At 37.7% G+C, this 22,542-nt stretch overlaps 1 protein-coding gene across 1 annotated transcript; it reads left to right on the top strand.

The window, feature by feature from the left end:
• Nucleotides 1-12,249: 12,249 nt before the first annotated feature.
• Nucleotides 12,250-17,987, top strand: LOC105035523 (uncharacterized). The gene is made up of 6 exons (XM_010911105.4): nucleotides 12,250-12,492; nucleotides 12,576-12,668; nucleotides 13,618-13,716; nucleotides 15,475-15,516; nucleotides 16,143-16,374; nucleotides 17,525-17,987. The coding sequence occupies exons 1-6, from the start codon at nucleotides 12,346-12,348 to the stop codon at nucleotides 17,713-17,715; spliced, it is 804 nt and encodes a 267-aa protein (XP_010909407.1). The 5' UTR covers nucleotides 12,250-12,345; the 3' UTR covers nucleotides 17,716-17,987.
• Nucleotides 17,988-22,542: the final 4,555 nt, after the last annotated feature.

Raw genomic sequence — 22,542 nt, 5'->3', positions numbered from 1 at the left:
CACCCCCTCTTATGTGTCATGGCATGGAGGAGAGAGAGGTGGGGCCATGCCCCATCACTTTTGGCTAGAGATCCCTTTGTGGGGCACCAACTCTCTATGCCCCATCACTTTTGGCTAGAGATCCCTTTGTGGGGTGCCAACTCCGCCAACTCTCCACGCCCCATCACTTTTGGCTAGAGATCCCTTTGTGGGGCACCAAGAGTTGGCGCTCCTGTTAGGTTCTAGTGGCACAGCAGAAGGGTTAGCTGTTTAAAATTTTCATTCAAAACACCCAATGCACTAAAAATCCTAATACCCAGAAACTCTTGACTATAATAATCAAAGCATAATAAATATAAATTAAGATAAGAAGAATACTTGTAGTGCTAATCCCACTTCTCATAAGGTATCCAAGTGTCCGCCCTCCAATGATGATTCACACGAAAATTGAACCAAAGACAATGCTCCTTCTTCACCTTGCTTCAAGAGTTCTAGCACCTAGAACTCGACTAGCCTCGTATCGATCAAGTTTCTTCAAGAACCTGACCTCACCCTCTTAGAATCTCCTCTGAACTTCTAATTCTCCTTCTTTAGGACCCTTAAAACTCTTGTTAGGATCAGATAAGGCTTTGTCTTAAATCTCAAAGCCTTATCCTAAAACTAAGATAGATTGTAAGAAAGAAAGGAGAGCAACAGGAGAGAAATTGAAAATTCCTCTTAGATTTATCAGATACCCAGCACTCCAACCTATTTATAGCCACTAGAGGGATACCAAAAAAGAGAGATATGCTTTATCCAAAAGATATATCTGATCTGATTATCAGAGATAAGAGTTTCTTTAAGTAGAAGGACTCTTATCCATGATATGTCGATCAGCACCCTGGTCTGCGCGCATGCAACCAAAGAAGGGATGTTTTCACATCCCTTCTCAAATCAAAAAAATATTTAAAAATCTATGAGGATTTGGGATTCAATCTAGATTTCAAAAAATTAGAAATAGTGATAAAATTCTTACGAAAAGATGCTATCCTCGCACCTCTCACGCGAGTGCTGATCACCATAGTTGTAGGCATCAGGACCAACTTATAGCATCCGTTTGGCATCTAGATAAGTCTGAAAAAATTCCAAAAAAATTATCAAAAATATCTTATCAAGTGTAAAATTTTATCACCAAAAATTATTTCAATTTGAAAGCATTTGATTGGGATAAGAACTCTCCAAATCATGGAGAGACGTGACACTTCTGTGCGCACATGAGACATCCTTCTTTTTTCAATTTTTTCTCCACCCCATAAATTCTAGAAAAAATATATCTCATACTTTGAGATATGAACTAGAAGATGGATAGTAATATGAGCTACCACATATAATTTAATCCTATGAAAAAAATAAATTTTTTCTTCTACCCATGCCAACACTTGTAGGCAGAACCTGTTTTACACCAAGAGTCTATCATAACTTGGACTCTTCATATTTGGCATTAACATGGGATGTGGTGCTCCAATTTGGGCTGCTTCTAGGTATCATGACCTGATCCAAAGGTCTACCAAATTGGGCTAGCTAATTAGCAAGAGATGGGACCAAATTGGTCTCCAAAGGAGCAAGGGTTTCCACACATGCTAGCATGCTTACCGGAACCCTGATTGAATCTAAAATTCTAATCAACCTTTTTCAAAAGGATCCTTAGCTAATTTTTATATATATGTGATCTATTGGGTTCCACATCTAACCAGTAGTAGGTCTGGATATAAGTTGACCAAATTTGATTAGATTTCAATCTAATCGATTTAGGTCCAATCGAACTAACTCGATCTCAATAATTAGAATCATTTCTAATTGGCAATCGAATTAAACTCTTTAATTCAATCAAAAATCTTTAAGTCAAGATTGACATCTAGCAATGTATCATGACTATCCAGAAGATGTAAAATTTGATAAAAATATCAAATATACCCTTCAGTGATAAATTATCGTACAATTAAATCCTTCGATCATCCTTGCACCCTGAATATGTTCATGAGTATGGAATTAAGACAAACTCAAATACATATTCATATCGATTCTCAATTAACCAATAATGACTCCAATGAAGAAGCATTAGAAACTCTTTCTAATCTCCTTCTTGCTTTTGGCCGAAAGACTTTTCTCGAGTCATCTAGGATTGAGAATACACAAGATGCGATCTCCTCTTATTAGGAGTGATTGATTCCATGTTGACCTACTCACAACTTCCATACACACTCCACCATATTCAGAATATCCTGTACATGTCTTAATACCATACCTGGGTATGAACCAAAATATTCATTCTTGTGCACAAGATTCCATGGTGGTCTCAGGTCTAAAGATCACTTACATAACTCCCACTTAGAGAACCATCTTTGACATGCAAATAAGGCTTTCATAATATGTTCTCTTCCATCGACTCAATTCAGTGGACATATTTCTGAAATGAGCACCCACATCCTTGTATTAGTGTCTCACACAAGTGGTTGGTGAGATCTGCCACCCTCTTCATTGAGCATACATAGGATGTACCAGTCTATCCGAAATATTGATCCCTGACTCAATGCTCCTACAACTAGAAATATTTAATATTAAGATTTTAGAATTTTAGGTCTCACTAGCATGATCAATTCATGTCTCCTAAAATCATTATCCTAATCTTTGAGATTTATCATAATCTTAGATATAATAAGATACAGCTAATATGATGAATCAATATCTCAAATAATAATAAATATTATTTCATGAGTTGAAAATTTATAAAAAAAATTTCATCGTAACACACTTGCGATTGGCTTACAGGGCACTTTTCTTTTAGCTCCAACTACCTGACAAATATTCTATGAATGCCTCTTATACATACTTTAAAGGGCTGATTATATACTATTTATATCTGATTTTAATTGGCATAAATCAAATTAAAAAGGTAGAAGATTCTTATGAGATAAAGATCTACTTTTTTAAGATAATTGGATTCCTAATATGTGTCAGGGTAGTATCTATTTAAAGGCTGGACTCTAGGGTTTCTAAAGAATAGAATTTTCATCTACAAAACTTCCTCTCTCTCCCTTTCCATGCCTCCTCTCCTCCATCTCTTCTTTTCCACACCTAAAGGTTGGGTGCCTCTCTTCCACATGCCCAAAAGTAGTGTTGGAGACCTAGAGATTGTAGATCAAGAAGAAGAAAAAGAAGGCTACTGATCAAAGAGTTGATCCCGCAGTCCAGATCAAAGAAGTTGATCAAAATATTCAAGGTTGAAGTTTTTCTTGGAAAGAAGAATCTTCTACGAGGAGAAAAAAATTTGAGATCGATCCCGATAGATATCCATAGAGGTCGGACACGTGTACAGCTCAACCTTCTATGAATCTGAGATCATCAGAAGCAGTGAATATCTATCCGCACCAAGATAATGAGATCTAATATTATAAATATTTTTAAATTTTAAATTATTGATATGTATTTTTTCTTGGGCTTGGATAGGTTTGGATTTGATATCTTGCTTGTGGGGTTATAGGGTTTAACCCGTTTGATTTTTCACAGCCAGTTTTCAAAGTTTTAAAATCTACACATACTACCTACCTGATTTACTAACAGTGGTATCAAAGCCACAGATTTTAAAAATACACATGATCTAGTTTTTAGATTAGATCTAAAAGTATTAATAATTTAAAATCAATTTTGTGCTGATATAAGGTTATCCTGGTATAGGGTTTGCCCCCTATATTGCAAAGGTTCTCCTAGCAAAAGATTGATCGATTTTGAAAATTATTTTCGAAATAATTAAATAAAATCTTTTAGATCTAAAAATTAGCATATGTGATATATTTATTTTGAGTTTAAACTTAAAATTAGAATGATTAAAAATTTATATCAAACTGATATAAGGTTGTTCTGATATAGGGTTTACCCCCTATATTGTAAAGATTATCTTAGTTTGATGTGAATTAATTTTTGAAAAGATATTTTTAAAATATTTTAATCATTATTTTAGATCTAATTTTATATATATTTGATATATGTAAATTTAGTTTTAGATCTGAAATTAATGTATATGTGATACATATTTAATTTAGATCTAAAACTACATATATTTGATATATGAAACTAGGTTTAAATCTAAAATAGTTTCAAGATCATAAGCCATTAATTGTAAACAATGAAATATAATCTAAAAATTATTTTTAGATTTAAAATTATATTATTTTATGTGGGTATGGGTTGAATAAATTAGGTCTAAATGAACAAACTACAATTAAGGTCTAATTGATTAGATCAGGCTAGAACCCATTTTTGATTTTAAACAGTTGATTGAACCTAATCGATGGATGATTATGATTAGATCAAAGGGGCTCAAAATCGACTTTAGTTATAGTTGGTCGTATCGATTCACATTTTGATGCGAGTTGATTGACTCAAGATTGAATTTGGCTCAGTGGTTTGGGCCCATTTCAATAGGTTAATCTAATCAATTTTAATTGACCAATTTGGTGTCTAAGGCAAGTATTTAGATGGTGGTTATTTAATTGATTTCATTGTCTGACTTGACTAATTTTGATTGATGTCTAAGGAAGTAATAAGGGGACCCCCACGCATCTTAACTTACCTGGCCATCTTGGGAGATTCAGTTTTGTGTTAGGTTACTTATTGACTCAAGTTCACCCATACCAACTAGGATGGTTAGACACATTGATGTGCTGACCTGATTTAATCAGTCAGATATCAGATCTGCTAATTTAGAAGAGATCTAAACCCAAATTTTCTCATTAAATATTAAGTCTAAAGGTCTTCCATCATTGTAGAGATACAGATACCTCCCTGACATTGATCATTCTCGGCTAGTTACAATGGTTCGGTTGCATCAAGAAAGTATAACCACTCTATTGATATTTAATATCTCGAGGTAGAGATGGGGTTGGGCCCAATACTATTAGGTGAGAGTCTCGATGACGGTTTTACGTCTGCTGGTGAATGATGGATCTAACTTAACTAAGAAATATGTTAATAACTATTAGGTGAGGCTATAGGACTTAGAGACCAAGCCCACTGCATCTTGCTTAGAGAAGCAATGGACAAAGTATTGTCCACTCATCGATCTGTACTCTTCAATAACTGTTAGGTGAGGTGTGTATAGATTAATGAGATCGCAGTACCCATTTGAAATCGATTGCGTAAAGGTTTTCGTTTCTCCATCCGAGGAGTGTGGGAGATTCAAAAAAATAATGAGAGCTTTTGTTTGTTTTTAAAGTTTTAGAATAAATATTTTTATAAGTATAAAATCTAACTAGAAAGTGTTCTCTTTGTAGATAATCATATCGAGTTCAAACCCCTTAGCTCGAATTCTTGATACAAATAGGTTGATCAGCACTAATTACAAAGATTAGCTTTGAAATTTGATAATTATTCTCAATTCTGAAAAACTCACCCATGTCCTCGATCAGGAAGCACCTGCGTTACCTGCTCGACCATCCACTGATCAATGAGTTGCACTTAAGAAGTGGATGGATAAAGATAACAAGGTGAAGTGCTATATCTTAGCATCCATGTCCAATGATCTTCAACAACAGCATAAAGATATGAAGACTGCCAGAGAGATGTTGCTTCACCTGCAAGAGTTGTATGATGAACAGAGTCACATAGCTCACTTTAAAATCTCCTGAAGACTTTTTAGAGTGAAAATATGTGATGGACAGTCCATCAATGATCATTGTTTGATAATGATCAAGGACATAGAGGAGCTTCAGAAGCTCGAAATGAATATGGACAAGGAACTGTAGGTGGATCTGATCCTCCAGTCTCTTCTTGATTCATATGGGTAGTTCATCATGAACTACTATATGAATAAGATTGATGCCACTTTACCAGAGTTATTGAATATGCTGGTGACTGCAAAGGGCACCTTGAAGAGTTCAAGGGGCATAGTTATGACTGTAGAGTAGGCTTCCTCCAAAAAGAAATCTTCTTTCAAGAAGAAGAAAAAATTTGTAAAGAAGCAGAAGAACGAGACCAAGCCCAAGAAATAGGTTCCGAAGAAGGCCGACGACAAAAAAAAATATTTCCATTGCAACATCAAAGGCCACTGGAGAAGAAACTGTCCGGTCTATCTGACGACTGTCAAGAGCAGAAAAAAGAATGGGCCTTCTGAAGGTATGTATGAGTTGCTCATTATTGAAACTAATCTAACAATTTTTTTTTCTAGTTGGGTTTCATTCTGGTTCAAGTGCTCATTTGTGTACTTCAATGCAGAGTCTTGAAGAAATTAGGGGGCTGAGGGAAGGCGAGATCACTTTTCGGATCGATAATGGAGCAAGGGTTGCTGTTGTGGACGTCAGAATCTATCCTCTACGACTATTGTTAGGATTTAGTTTGCTTTTGAAAGATTGTTACTATGTACCTATAGCTAGTAGAAATTTAATTTCTATCTTTGTGCTGGTACAGGATAATTATAATTTTTATTTCAATAAAAATATGTGTTCTATTTATTTTAAAAATTAACTTGTGGCACGTGCTTTCTTGATTGACGGTCTTTATCATTTGCATACGGATGCAAGTGTAAATATTAATAAGTAAATAGTGAATGCCATAGGATCTAAGAGATCTAAAGTTAGGATCAGCCAAAAGTATTTATGGCACCTTAGACTAGGCCATATTGGAGAGGACGGACTCAACAATCTAGAGAAAGATGGTCTTCTTGGACTATTGACTTTTGAGTCTTATCCAGTCTATGAATCATGTCTTCAAGAAAAAATAATCAAGCTACCCTTTGTGGGATAAGGAGAAAGGGCCACTGAGGTATTAGCCTTGGTACCACTGATATGTGTAGTCCATTTTATGTACAAGCCAGAGGTGGCTATATCTACTTTATAGCCTTTACCGATGATTATTCACGATATGGATTTGTGTATCTGATGCATCGAAAATCTAAAGATTTTGAAAAGTTTATAGAGTTCAGACATGAAGTAGAAAAACAGAACAAAAAATTCATAAAGGTTTTTCGATCAGATCGAGGAAGCAAATATCTTAGTGAAAAATTCTGAACATATCTCAAAGATAATGGCATAGTCTCATAGTGGACACCTCCAGAAACATCTCAGCTCAATGGGATATCCGAAAGGAGGAATCGGACCCTATTAGATATGGTCCGATTCATGATGAGCTTCATAGATCTTTCTGACTTTCTCTGGGGATATGCTTTGCTTATCACAATTCATCTTTTGAATCGGGTTTCCTCTAAATCTATTTCTATCACACCATATGAGTTATGGCATGGTAAGAAGCCATCTCTTGGGTACCTCAAGATTTGGAGATATCCGATCTATATCAAGCGACAGCAAGCAGACAAGTTAGAGGCTAGGTCCTTTAGGACTCGTTTTATAAGGTATCCTAAGAAAATCATGGGATACTACTTAGATATTCTTACAGAGGATTTAGAGAAAGCATTCCTTATAGGAGATAAGGACATTAGGAATGATTCCAAAACTTACAATGAGGTGATGTTAGATATAGACTTCGAGAAATAGATGGAAGGGATGAAGTCAGAAATTGACTCCATGCACTCCAACCAGATTTGGTCCTTAGTAGATCCATCCAAAGGTATTGTACCTATTGGATGTAAATAGATTTACAAAAGGAAGATTGAGTCGGATGGTAAGGTAGAGACCTATAAGGCAAGGCTAGTCACGAAAGGTTATAGTCAACGCGAAAGCATCAACTATCATGAAACCTTTTCGTCTGTAGCTATGCTGAAATCTATCCGTACTTTGCTTGCCATAGCAGTATTTTATAATTATAAAATCTGACAGATGGATGTGAAAATTATCTTTTTAAATGGATATCTTGAAGAAAATATCTATATGGAGCAGCCTCTAAGTTTCACATCCAATGATGTGATCACAAGGTCTGCAAGCTACAAAAGTTCATATATGGACTCAAGCAAACATCTCAAAGTTGGAATACTCGCTTCAATGATATGATCAAAATATTTGATTTCATCAAAAATGAGGAGCCATGTATATACAAAAAGATCAGTGGGAGCGCTTTCACATTCCTCATATTGTACGTGGATGACATTCTCCTAATTGAGAATGATATTCCTATGCTGATGTCGGTTAAAGTATGGTTGTCAAAAGAATTCATCATAAAAGATCTAGAAAAAGCTTCATACATTCTTGGTATAAAGGTCTATAGAGATAGATCTAAGAGAATGATAGGACTCTCACAGCATATGTACATAGAGGAGGTGCTAAAGAGGTTTAGCATGAAAAACTCCAAGAGAGGTCTTTTATCCCTCAAACATGGCATTCATCTCTCCAAGAAGATATGCCCTAATACACTTGAGGAGATCTAGCGCATAAGCAAGATCCCTTATATTTTGGTAATAGAGAGTCTCATGTATGCCATGTTATATACATGTCCTAATATAGCACTAGCCGTGAGTGTCACGAGTAGATATCAGGCAAATTCAAGAGAAGAATACTGGATTACTGTTAAAAATATCCTTAAGTACTTGAGAAGGACTAAAGATTTAATATTAACTTTTAGTGGAGGATCGAAGTTGAAAGTTAAGGGATACACCGATTCAGACTTTATGGCTGATGTCGATGATAAAAAGCCTACATCCAGATATATCTTCTTATGTAATGGTGGTGCAGTTAGTTGGAAGAGTTTTAAGCAGTCGATCATTATAGATTCAATCATAGAAATCGAGTACATCGCTATCTCTGAAGCTGCTAAGGAAGCTTTTTAGTTCAAGAAGTTCATTGCGGAGCTGGTGTGATGCCATCAGATGTCATTGCACTGCACTGCGATAACAACGACACCATAGCCCTTGCTAAGGAGTACAGGTCTCACCAGAAGTCCAAGTACATAGAGCGGTGATTTCACATCATACGTGAATACTTTGAGAAGAAGTTCATCAAGATGCAGAGAGTCGACTCCACGCTGAACATGGCAGACCCACTGACCAAGCCTCTCAACCAGCAGAAAATCAAAGCTCACCTTAAGAAGATGAATCTTAGATATATGACCAATTGGCTTTAGGTCAAGTGGGAGTTTGTTAGATTTGTACCCTAGAAGCTAATTATTGACTGACACATTATGTATTTTCAGGACCTAAACTTGTACTTCAATAAAGGAGTTTTTCATTCCAATCATGTATATTTGTCCATAATTTATCCTAAAAATTAACAAAGATGATTTTTGTATATTCTTAAAGAGTTAAAAATTTGATATATACATTAATTAGTGATTAATTTCTAAATACTCTCGATCAAAAGATCGTCACGGAGGATAGTGATTAATCTATTTGAGATCGATACACGGTTCACCTTCCTTGTGAATAGATAAGTCTCGGATTTGCAATGTAGAGATACTAGGGTGAAGATGCGGGTTGCTGTTAGAGAACAACTTGCACTAAACATGACCAACACAAGAACCACATGGATGTCTATTCACTTGTTAGTGGTCTTCTCGATGCTATAGTGGTGTGAGTGGTCTTTTGACCTGTAGTGTCATTGGCTATTCACAGCGAGGCTATTGGGTTGACTACATATTTCTTTAATCCCTAGCCATTCGGATCTTTGCTGTGTACATTGGCTTCAGTAGATTCAGGTTCATTATTTGGAGTAAGATGCACCTAGATAAAATCTATCAATCTTGATAGAAAAGGATAAGTCTTATGCGATTTGCGAGAGTTCAAAAAGTCTTTGGCCAAAGTAAATGTGATTACTGAAAAAGAGTTTCCATAAAATTCACAAATGAACTCAAGTTGAGCCAATCTAGCATATGACTGACGATGGGGTCTAACGAGTTCTCTATAATCTCCGTCAAATCAGGGCTCATAATAGAAGGACTGAATCATACGATAACTGTACCTAAAAATTTATATTTTCGTTCTACTAGATTATCACTACATACTACTAAGTGTCACTGGTGGATTGTGAAACTCATCGTGCGTCATCTTGATGATCGATAGCCCTCGAAGGATAGAATTAAAAATATTTCAATCTATCGAAAAGAGTTTCGATGATATTGTGATGGAGATCACAATATATCTCACTACCAGATAGAATAAAACTTATGGGATCACACATTAAGAGATTTAATCTCGAATTTATCAATTGGACTTATGAAGTTCCAATTGGGTTAGGATTTATTGAAATCCTATTAGATTTATGAGAATCATGCTAGCACACTATTAAACCTAATTCTTCTCGAGACTTTGATTTGATCAAGTCTATAGCCTTGAACCTAATCTAAATCTATTTGGATTTAATTGGGATCTTAATTGTGAGCCCAAAAAGATTTGATTAAGTCAATTAGTTGGCATAATTATTTTAATATTATTTTTTTTATCTCTTAATTATCTCTAAGTGTGCATATGAAATAGTTAGAAGATTAGATGGCGCATCCCTCTTTTTTGATAAATATTGGGCGCCATATCCTTGAGGGGCCCACCTCTCTTATGTGTCATGGTGTGGAGGAGAGAGAGGTGGGGCCAGCTCCATCACTTTTAGCTAGAGATCCCTTTGTGGGGCGTCAAGCATTGGTGCCCCAACTACCTGATAAATATTCTATGAATGCCACTTGTACATACTTTAAGGGGCTGTTTATGTACCATTTATATCTAATTTTAATTAACATAAATCAGATTAAAAAAGTAGAAGATTCTTATGAGATAAAGATCTATCTTTTTAAGATAATTGGATTCCTAATATGTGTCAGGGTAGTATCTATTTAAAGGGTGAACTCTAAGGTTTCTAAAGAATGAAATTTTCATCAACAAAAATTTCTCTCTCTCCTTCTCCATGCCTCCTCTCCTCCCTCTCTTCCTTTGTATGCCCAAAGGTTGGGTGCCTCTCTTTCATATACCCAAAAGTAGTGTTGGAGACCTAGAGATTATAGATCAAGGAGAAGAAGAAGAAGGTTGCTGATCAAAGAGTTCATCCCACAGTCCAGATCAAAGAAGTTGGTCAAAGTGTTCAAGGTTGAAGTTCTACTTGAGAAGAAGAATCTTCTACGAGGAGAAAAAAGTTTGAGATCGATCCCAATGGATATCCGTAGAGGTCGGACATGTATGCGGCTCAACCTTCTACGAATCCGAGATCATCAAAAGCGGTGAATATCTACACGCATCAAGATAATGAGATCTAATCTCATAAGTATTTTTAAATTTCAGATTATTGATATGTGTTTTCTCTTGGGCTTGGGTAGGTTTAGATTTGATATCTTACATGTGGGGTTAAAGGATTTAACCCATTTGATTTTTCGCTGCCAGTTTTCAAAGTTTTGAAATCTACACATGCCGCCTACTCGATTTACTAACAGTACTTTGATACCTCACCGGTGGGATGGTCAAATACTGATACTCTGATATCCTACCAGGAGAGGTTGTGCACTGGTATTTTGATACTTTGCTAGTGAAGTGGTTAAACGCTGGTATTTGTTATCCTACTAGTGGAGGTTATATGCTGATACTTTGATTTAGTTTATAACTATCGAGATGAATATGATGTTTTGAAAGAAATCGATTTATGAATGAAGATGAATTTGTATGAATTTTATTTGATTAGTATTATATATTTTAAATTGATATACCTTGTATGTTTATTTTTAATAAATTATTATTACTGAATTTATCTAGTTAAAATGTATATTGTTTACTGGGCTATCTAACTTATTATTCTATATTTTACTATTTTTATAGATTTAGAGAATTAGTTTGACTCAGAGATTCAATTTGGGAAAGTGAATTAGAGGCAGACTTTGATATTTTTATTTTGGATTAGATTTTCTTAAAATTTTATACAAGACTATAAAATATTATTTTATAAAATATTTAATTTAATTATTTAAATTAAAATTGAATAATAATTATATAAATTTTATTACACTGTGATATATTGATATCGTATTTGGAATGCCTAACATATTCGTTGGGAGAATTCTTCGTGAGTCTGCGATGATCCTTGTCTCGCAATCTCAGATCGAAAGTCTAACATTCTTAAATAATTAAAATTTTTATATAAAATTAATATATTTTTAACTCCAGATTTTAAACTCAAAAATTTTTTCTTGATATATCAATAATTAAAAATTTAAAAATATCTTTATTTTGTATGTTTCAATTTTTTTTAACTTTCTTTCAACACCGCCCGGTGTCATTGATGACATCATAATTTGACTTTGACAGACAGGTATGCCACATGCATTTACTTGTCATTTGGTAGCTGGGAGAGATGGAACGGATTAAGGGTGGGTAGTTGCTGCCTACCCACCATGTGCTATTATTATGTCATTGTGGCTGTCGTTCTGGCGTCTTAATCTGCGGAGAGAAGAGAGAGCGCTATTCTTCGGGAGAAGAAGATGGAAGGAGTAAATGAAGTGGAGAGGAAGGAGGTGAATTTGAAGAAGATGAAGGTGCTCTGTCTTCATGGCTTCCGAACCAGTGGGAGCTTTTTGCGCAAACAAATAAGCAAATGGGACCCCTGCATCTTCGAAGACTTCCACTTGGTCTCTCCCCTCTCTCTCTCTCTCTCTCTCTCTCCCTCCCTTCCCCCGGTGTAAAATATCTTGCCTTCTTGCTGTAACTGCAGGACTTCCCTGATGGGATTTTTCCGGCGGGTGGGAAGTCGGACATTGAGGGCATATATCCGCCTCCATATTTTGAGTGGTTCCAGTTCAACAAGGTGAGGTACCTACATAATATTAGCACTTCAAACAAAGGGCTTCTTAACGCACATATGACCTTCCCCACTTGGCGATAAATTAAGGCTAGTGCTAGGAGGATACTTATTTAATTAGCTGGTCAAACCGAGGATGGATGTACTGCACAAACCCAGCCAAGGAGTCGTACCACCATCCAAACAAAAAATTTGGTGCAGTGTGCGTGCGTTTTTTGTTTTTTTACGTTTCTTTATTTCTTTATTTTTTTTAATTGTATAATGGTTATGGTTGATGGATGTGTGAGACGGCTATGGTGCTGATTTTTTTTTTTTTTCACCACCCAAAAAATATATCTCATGCTAATATTTGATTTGATTTTAGTCAAAATTATAATACCACTAAATTTATTGTTAACAGTCTATTATGGATAAATATCATAAATAATTAATTAATTTTTTCATTAACCAATTTATCCATATTCTTATATTTTTTAAAATAAATAAATTATTTTTTATAAATAATATTTATTTATAAAATAAAAAATAAATTTTATTCACCTGAAAGATAGATAAATTATTTTTTATCAGTCAATAAAGTATTTATTTAATTTTATTTTTAAAAAATTTCATAGTAATTACTAATACTTCGATCATTCAATGCCAAATACTAAGTCAGCCACGATATAAAAAATATTATAAAAAATATAGATAAATTTTAATAAATTATTTTAAAAATATTAATATAAAAAATATGAATAACAGTTTTTGAAGTAATTTTTTCATACATAAAAAAAATATAAATAAATTATTTTTTATTTAAATATTATCAAAAAAATATTTATTTAAAAAAATATAATTTTGTAGATAAATTTTTTATACATAAGAACAGATCCTAAAGGGTCGTTAGGCGTGTGTCAGAAAAGTTGATGGATAAGTTGTTTAATTTGCAAAATTGTTGTGGTATGCTGAACAGGACTTCACGGAGTACACAAATTTGGAGGAATGCATTTCATACTTATGCGAATACATGACAAAGAACGGTCCTTTTGATGGAATGCTTGGCTTTTCTCAGGTACGGCGCATTGTTAACGTTACATTGTTTAATACTTGGGCAGCCTTTGTAGGCCCGCCGAAAACACTACTAAGGGTCCGTTTAGGAGAATTTTGCAAAATTAGTATGATGGGATGATGCATGTTAGGGGCTTGTTTGCTAGTTTACATATTATTTCTTAAAAAGCTATTTTAGTTTTTCTTATCTCCCTTGCTGAGTCAGAAGTTACTAAAAAAGATAATAGTATAAAGGAAGGATGTCTGGATTCTTCAACTTCTTCCGCACTCCATTGAACTTCCCCGATCGAGCTACCGTTGATTACGTGACCCTGAAAGCCGACTTCTACGAAACATTTATAGGGGGACTTTTCACAGAGAAAAGTCGTCTTCTGTTCTGTTCCTTCCGGATTCATAAGCAAACAGACTTCATGCAAATCTGTTCTTTACCTAAAATGTTCTTAGCATCTGCTAGACAAGTTTACAACCTAGTCCACGCTACTACTCAACATCTGAAAAATAGACGAGATAACGAATAGTAAGCTGACAGCCTAGTAAATTTCCTCGACATCTCTAATTTGGATCAAGCTCATAATATATAAAAAAATGTTCAAACAAATATACATATCATTATTAATTGTAAAAGAAAATAATTTTACAAATTTCAGAATGGAGTTTCACAAATGCTTGTAGATGTTTATCTATTAATGATTTACCTCTAAAAATACTAATATAAAAATTAAATTTAATGCATCTTATTGAGAAAACCATTTTTATGAAATTGTCAATAAAGACACTTACAATTTCCCTCTCTCCCGTTCTTTGCGACTATGACTACAATTAAAGGTCCCAAAAATTTAATTCTTGAATATATGATTCACCAGCAATCAACTTTATTTTTGTAGAAGTCTTGGAAGGTTTTCTTTTTCTTTTTTTTCTTTTTTTTTTTTGGCCTTCCCTGTAGAAGTCTTGGAAGCCATATTAGAACGGGGGAGGCACATGAGGAAGAATTTTTTTTTTCATCGGTGGGTCGGTGTTTGGTGGGCTGTGTGAGGGGAGGAGGAGAACCAGGGTATCACCTTATTAAGATAGACTTCTGGCATCCAAAGAACTCAAGGTTGCGAACCCATGCCAACTTCTCATGCTTTCTTTCTCTCTTTTGCCCCCCACCCCTCTCCTCCCTCGCTCCCTCCTTTTGTTCTAGAGCTAGGGAATATCAAATTGATGGGTATACGGGCATCCAAAAGAAGGCCTAAATCCCGGATGCTACAACGGCTCATCAATTACTGATCAAATGAACATGCTTGTATGAAAAGAAAAGCTTCATGCATGTTCTTGATTGAACTTATTCTAGTTATTGTCTGGTAATAAATCATCTCAATCTAGTTTCATCACTGTCCTGCGGGTGGCTTCCGATCTAAAATTTATGATTGCGGGTCGCATAATTAGTAAAACACTATTTTATCCAGAAAAAAAAGAAAAGAAAAGTAAAACACTAGAAACTTGACAATAACTCTTTGAGAGGTATATAATGCATGTAAGCAATCAGTTTTCTTATCCTAGTCTATGAATTGGCTTATGCTTTTAATTTGTCCCTCCAGCATCCCTCTTTTCCTAACCCAATAATTTTATGTTTGGTGATTCAGATGGCGGAGTGGATTTTTGCTTTATTTGTTCAGGGCGTAACATTTTTTAGTTCCACTATTATTATGTACTGAAGCATCTCTCTCTTTCTCTACCTCCTGATACACATGATGACTTCTGTCTTCTCTCCTCTTTCCAGGGTGCAACATTATCGGCTCTTTTGATTGGCTACCAAGCAAGGGTAATTACGCACTTCATAGCAACCCAGAAAATAAGTTTTTCTCTTCATGTAATTACTTAGATTAGCATTTATTGAAAACAACCTAATATTTACGCTGTCTGAACTTGCAAAATTTGATGAGGGCATTCTTGTGCTATCTTTGTACTAATATAATATATAAAGCAAGCTCTTAAACATCTACTGGATGTTCAATGTACCCTTGCTCGTGATTGTAGGCGTTGGGACTTAGGGAGGACATGGTCCTCTTTTTATTTCCCTCAACCTGAAGAAGTCTCATATTTCTTTCCCTTTTTAAGGAGTCAGATTACATTCAAGATTTTTAGTACACTTCTAATTAATTATCTTTACTTGGAGAGGATTAGCTGGACCAACACCATTAAACTCTGGCCTGCACAAGAACTTCAGCTTAGACCTCCCTTTTCCATATAGACCTTGTGCCCAGTTAATTTCCTTTCCCCTTGTGGACTGGTTAATTAATATCTGCCAACATATGTATGGGGAGAAGGCTAAGTAGAAGGGGTAGGCTTGAATCAGAGATCGCCAGTTTTCAATGTACACTTGGATATTGTGACATTAATAAACCAATTCATTTATATTTATTTATGTTGCATGTTAATGACCTGCAGGAGAAGATATTGACGGACCATCCGCCAATAAAATTTCTTGTCTCAATCTCAGGGAGCAAGTTCAGAGACCCTAGGATATGTGACATTGCCTACAAAGATCCCAATAAAGTAAAATCAGTGCATTTTATTGGAGACAAGGACTGGCTGAGACAACCCTCTGAGGAGTTGGCTGCTGCCTTTGATAGCCCATTGATTCTAAGGCACCCTCAAGGTCACACAGTCCCCAGGCTAGGTTGGTATACTATCTTTCACTTCTGTTGGCTGCATTAAACTGTTAGGCTGCATTTTATAAGTGGATCTAAGTCGGATTCAAGTAAGCTACCTATCTCAAGCTCGGTTTGATTAAATTCAAGCCAAACTAAACTGGTGATAGCCTGAGAAGCCCCAGGATTTCCTATTTCTTTTTTCCCTTTTTTCATAAGGAAAAGCAACACCATGACTTACATGTTTATCACATCAAATACATGAGTATTGCATAAGTAATTAAAATAATAAAATTTTACTTATAGACAATATATTAGATGTTAATATATAAAGATATTTATGCATATTTCAAGCTTGATTGAAGGTGAACAGAAGGGAGTCAGGCAAATTATAAGTTTGTCTTGTATGTATTTTGAGTTCAGATGTCAAGCTTAGGTTCAATCTTTGCTAATTTTGGGGCAGCCTGACCATGACAAATTTTGAGTTTAGTTTGTCATGCTTATGAATGTCCAAAATATTTGATAATTCTGCTGCACTTGGTGTACTAAATTTTAAATAAAACTTGATTGGGAAGGACTTGAGCCTAGAATTTGTTTCCATGGTCAGGCTCATGTAGACCCAAATGCTAGGATAACCTATATTTATGAATATTTAGTCACGTACACCATCTTGTACAATTCTTTGACTATGTCCAACCTAGCATAACATGCAATTAGTCCAATTTGGGTTTTGGGTTAATCCTGTTGTTCGTTTGTGAACTTGTTTATTTGGGAAACTAGCTCCAACAGTATGTACGCCATATGTGGACCAATTCTGCTGAACTGCACTAAGTATGCATCAGATGCCAGTAAATCTCACTGATGATGCCCAAGCTCCAACTAAATCACGATAAAGCATGTTAAAACATGCAAGTATGGTTCTAACCAAATCATTTCCTGTTTATCGAAATACAAAAGATATTACACATATCGATTTGGTTGATTAGATGTCTTTCATGAATTTACATAATATTTGCCTTACAGAAATTTATATCTGACTGGTTTAGGTGGAGGAGGATTAGAGGAAAAACATAATAAGTTGCATGATAACGATGATATTGCTGTGTATCATTTAACTTGTCACCATATTACAATATTTGGTTCTTCTCAGTATAGATTTTGAACAATTAACAATGGCAGATGAGATAACAGTGAAGAAGCTCTCTGAATGGACTGCAAGTATACTCAAAAGGAGCATCATATATGATGATCCTGGTGTGGAAACCTGGAAAACCGAGGCAAACAATGCCAATGTAAAGCAAGAAGTTGTCACTGATCCAAAGAGTATGGAAGCCACAGATACAGTGAAGGCTACATTTACGGAAGGCTAGGTCTGGACGGTGAGGTTAGTGATAATTAGCAAGAAGCCGCCCATGAAAGGGATGTCACCTCCAAGGTAATTGAAATAATAAAGACTTGGAGAGCCTCCATCATTCTGATCAAGTGAAGGAACTCGGAGTTGCCAAAGAAAAGACTTTTCTCCCTTTTCAACAAACTGCAAACTCTATTACTTAACTATGAGCGTACTACTATAAATTTGCACATTGATGTCGCTGAATTTTTAATTTTATTGAGAAAGTTATTTGAGAAACATTGTCAGCTACTCCCATGAACTTTTCAACCCAAAGTATGTTTGGACGCAGTCTGAAATTACCAAAGAGTTAGCGAACTTCAGAAGCTGAGTGATTAACCCTGCAACTGGGTTTAATCCAAACTTGACCTGGTTATCTCTGGCTCCAAACACATTGGCTCACCTGGTCGAACCAGACCCACGTATTAAGCCCAATGGGTCATTGAAGCCGGGCATGATCATCCAGCTACAACATACTCTGTTTGGGTTTGTATTTGATCCAGATTGGGTGAGCCTATGCTTGGATCAAGTATTAATTTTGCCCAAGATATCAGGATATTCAAGTGACTTGGAATCTCAACAATGTTCTATCCTTCCTGTTCTTCCCATAACAATCTGACTCAATTCAACTAAGCCTTAACGCAAATTAGCAAGGTTGGGCATATGAATCCCTTTTCCCTATTCCACTCTGTTTAGAGGCTTATTTTCTGAAAGATGTATTGATATCAAATCCTTCCTCACTACTCTACCTCATATGATTGTTGGCCCACCTTTACTCTTTCTTTTTGTATGTATCAAATTATTCTCCTTCATGCTAGTGAATCCTATCTTATACATGTACAAATGTTTTAAGTCATCCTTCTCTCAATTTGTTCTCAATTGATGCTATTTTGATCTTTCTGCAAATACCATCATTTTTTAATCTATTTTTTATTTTATTATTATATATCTATCTCAGCATTCTCATTTCGACCATACTTATATTATGCATATGTTTTCTAATTATGCAATTTTATTATAATATAAGGTATAGCCAATCATATGGCTATATTATAAAATGTTCTCTTTAATTTGATAGGAATCCTATGATCATACAGTATCCCAGTTGCACTTCTTAATTTTAACTAACCTACTTTAATCCTACGGATAATATCCTCTTCAATTTTTCCTTTCTTATAAATAATTGATCCTAGATATCAAAAACAATCACTCTTAGGAAGTTCATGAACCTATATATGTTTAGGTTTACATTTGTTCTAGATTAGATCAACTCTATTTATCGATCAAGCATTTGATCAGTTTGGCCAAGAGATCAGGATATTCAACTCAAGTGATGAGGAACATCACCAAATATCGATGATGTTCTATCTTTCTGTTCTTCTCGTAGCAACCCAATTCAACTCAATTCAACTAAGCCTTAATCTCAAACTAGTTGGAGTTATGTATATGAATCATTTTCCTCCATTTCTCTTTATTTAGAGCTACATTTCCTGAAAGATATAGTGTTATTAAAATCATCTTTATTACTTCATTCTATATGATTTTTTATCATCTCTACCCCTCTTTCCTTCTATATATACCATACCCCTCTCTTATATTGGTACTTCTCTCGGTCTATTTTATATATGTCCAAGTTATCAAAATCATCTTTCTCTCAAACTATCATCTATTGGTGCTATCTCTACCTTTTAATAAATGATTTTATTTTTTATTCTATATTTTGTTATATTATCACATCCATCATAATATTCTCATTTCAGCCACTCACCTTATGCATATATTTTCTAATTGTGCAACATTCTATAATATAAATCAGCGCTCATTGCATGGTTGTATTATATTTTTTTTTTCCGACTTGGCAAGTATCAAACAATTACATAATATCCTAGTTACATTCTCCATTTCCAACCTGCTTTAATCATATGGATAACATCCTCTTCAATCACCTCTTTCTTATGAATAATCACTTCATAGAAATTTTATGATCTTCAGTTTTTGCTTCATCTTCATTTTTATATCTAATTTTACTAAAACTATATGTTGGGTATAAAATACCCCCCCAGCCGAAGTTCGTGATGGGAGTGACCCTCCGGGGACCCAACTGACTCTCGACCTCCAGCAACATCTCTTCAAACCTCCTGGGCGGCCGAGCCTCCGCCACACTCCCAAGTTTTGCCGACGGACAGGACCCCGCCAGCGTCGACCAGATTCTTCGCGACGTCCGGACTCCTACGAAAGCCGGACCTCGCCCACGACTTCACCCGCAGGCTCCTCCCGGGCTCCTACGGGAGCCGGACTCCGCCCACGACTCCAGCTGTAGGTAAACTTCGTCCGAACTCCTACGGGAGCCGGACTTCGTCCCTGACTATAATTGCAGGTAAACTTCGTCTGGACTCCTACGGGAGCCGGACCTCGCCTGCGACTTCACCCGTAGGCTCCTCCCGGGCTCCTACGGGAGCCGGACTCAGCCCACGACTCCAGCTGCAGGTAAACTTCGTCCGGACTCCTACGGGAGCCGGACTTCGTCCCTGACTCTAATTGCAGGTAAACTTCATCCGGACTCCTACGGGAGCCGGACCTCACCCGCGACTTCACCCACAGGCTCCTCCCGGGCTCCTACGGGAGCCAGACTCTGCCCACGACTCCAGCTGCAGGTAAACTTCGTCCGGACTCCTATGGGAGCCAGACTTCGTCCCTGACTCTAATTGCAGGTAAACTTCATCCAGATTCCTACAGGAGCCGGACCTCGCCCGCGACTTCACCCGCAGGCTCCTCCCAGGCTCCTACGGGAGCCAGACTCCGCCCACGACTCCAGCTGCAGGTAAACTTCGTCCGGACTCCTACGGGAGCCGGACTCCGTCCCTGACTCCAATTGTGGGTAGACTTCGTCCGGACACCCACGGGAGCCGGACTTCACTACCAATTCCAATTGCAGGTAGACTTTATCCAAACTCCTACGGGAGCCAGACCTCGTCTCCAGCCCCAGCTGCGGGAAGACTCCATCCGGGCTCCTGTGGGGGCCAGACTTCATCCCCGACTTCAACTGAAAGAAGACTCCGTCCGGGCTCCTGCAAAAGTTGGACTCCAGGCTCCTCTCAGACGGATAGTTAGCCACCTCTCTCCAGCTACAGACTTCAACCGAACTTCAGCCGACGAGTCTAGACTCCTTGGCAGGCCGAAGTAACGGCCGCGATTCTGCTCCACTCCCTATGGCGGATCCTGCACGGCTCCATTACTCCCTACGGCGGATCCTACGCGGCTCCATTACTCCCTGGCAGGCCGCAGTAACAGCCACAGCACTGCTCCACTTTCTGCGATGGATACCGCGCGATTCTTCCACCCCCTGGCAAGTCGCGACAACGGACGCCGCTCCACTCCCTGCAGCAGACTCCACGTGGCGCGCTCCGGTGATAGCCACAGGTCTACTCCACTACTCTTCGCAACAAACTCCGCCTGACCCTGGGCAGCCCACGACCAGACGGTTACAAATGTCGCTATCAGCTTGCAGACCCCCTACGCCTATAAAAGGGGATCCCAGATACGTTATTCTATAAGCTCTCATTTTTATCTAGAAACTCTGCTAAAATTTTTGTTCGAGCACTCCATTCTTGTTGAGGTAGAGAACTGACTTGAGCGTCGGAGGATCTTGCCGGAGCAACCCCACCTCCGGTTTAGACTTCTTTTGCAGGTCCCGGCGGCGACTGCGACTCCAGCTTCTCCGACGCAAGCAGATTTTTGCACCAACAGGATTGACGCTAGAGGAAGGGGCTGTGCCTTCATGGTACCCTTGTTCTTAAAGGAGTACTCAACGAAACCGCCTCTGGTTATCTTCTCCGACATCCGCTCCTCCTTCCCCCCACTAGATCTGCGCTCGATGTCTTCTCGCGAAGCATCCACACGGCGACCAGCGGCCCCCGCGGCCATGTCTCAGGTCCCAGTCTCGCCTCTGGTTTCCCAGGCCCCACGTCCTCCAGCAATGGTCGCCGGCACGGAGCGGTCGGACGATCAGTCTCCGACGGATTTCGCCAACACCATCTCAGGAGGATCCCGGCAAGAAGCAACCGACGCACTGGCCGTACCCCCCAAGCGACAAAAGATTGAGGAGCCCATAACCTTTACTGAAGAAGACGCTCAGGGAGTTCAATTCCCTCATAACGACGCGGTTGTAATTTCCTTGAATATAGCAAATTACGACGTCCGCCGCATCCTTGTCGACAATGAAAGTTCGGCCGACATTTTGTTCTACGACGCTCTTTCAAGAATGTCCATCCTTGACGGTCATTTGAGGTCGATTAGCTCGCCTCTGGTAGGGTTTACTGGTGACGCTGTTCTGACGGAGGGAATAATAACTTTAGCTGTGGCCGCAGGTCGACATCCAAGGCAATCCAGGGCTCTGGTGAATTTTCTAGTGGTAAAGGCGCCGTCAGCCTACAACGCAATCTTCGGCCGACCCGGCCTCAATGCTCTCCGAGCCATCGTATCAACCTACCATTTGAAGTTGAAATTCCCCACCAATCAGGGGATCGGAGAAGTCCGAGGGGACCAAGCCCTGGCCAGACACTGCTACAACATAGCTTTGCGAAGAAGCAACCAATCTGACCCCTGTCCGGTCGATGGACTGGACGCTCGCGACGACCTCACCGAAGAGAGAGGCGTTCCAATTGAAGATCTGGTACCGATCCCTTTGAACGATGGGAACGTGGAGCATGTAGCGATGATTGGCTTCAACCTGGGGGAGGAGGTGCGGACACGTCTCATCGATTTTCTACGAAAGAATGTGGACGTTTTCGCTTGGGTTCCAGCAGAC

This window comes from Elaeis guineensis, chromosome 14, assembly GCF_000442705.2.
Source record: "Elaeis guineensis isolate ETL-2024a chromosome 14, EG11, whole genome shotgun sequence".
Lineage (NCBI taxonomy): Eukaryota > Viridiplantae > Streptophyta > Magnoliopsida > Arecales > Arecaceae > Elaeis > Elaeis guineensis.
The sequence above is the reverse complement of the archived record's forward strand: the minus strand, read 5'-3'. Positions and strand labels throughout refer to the sequence as shown.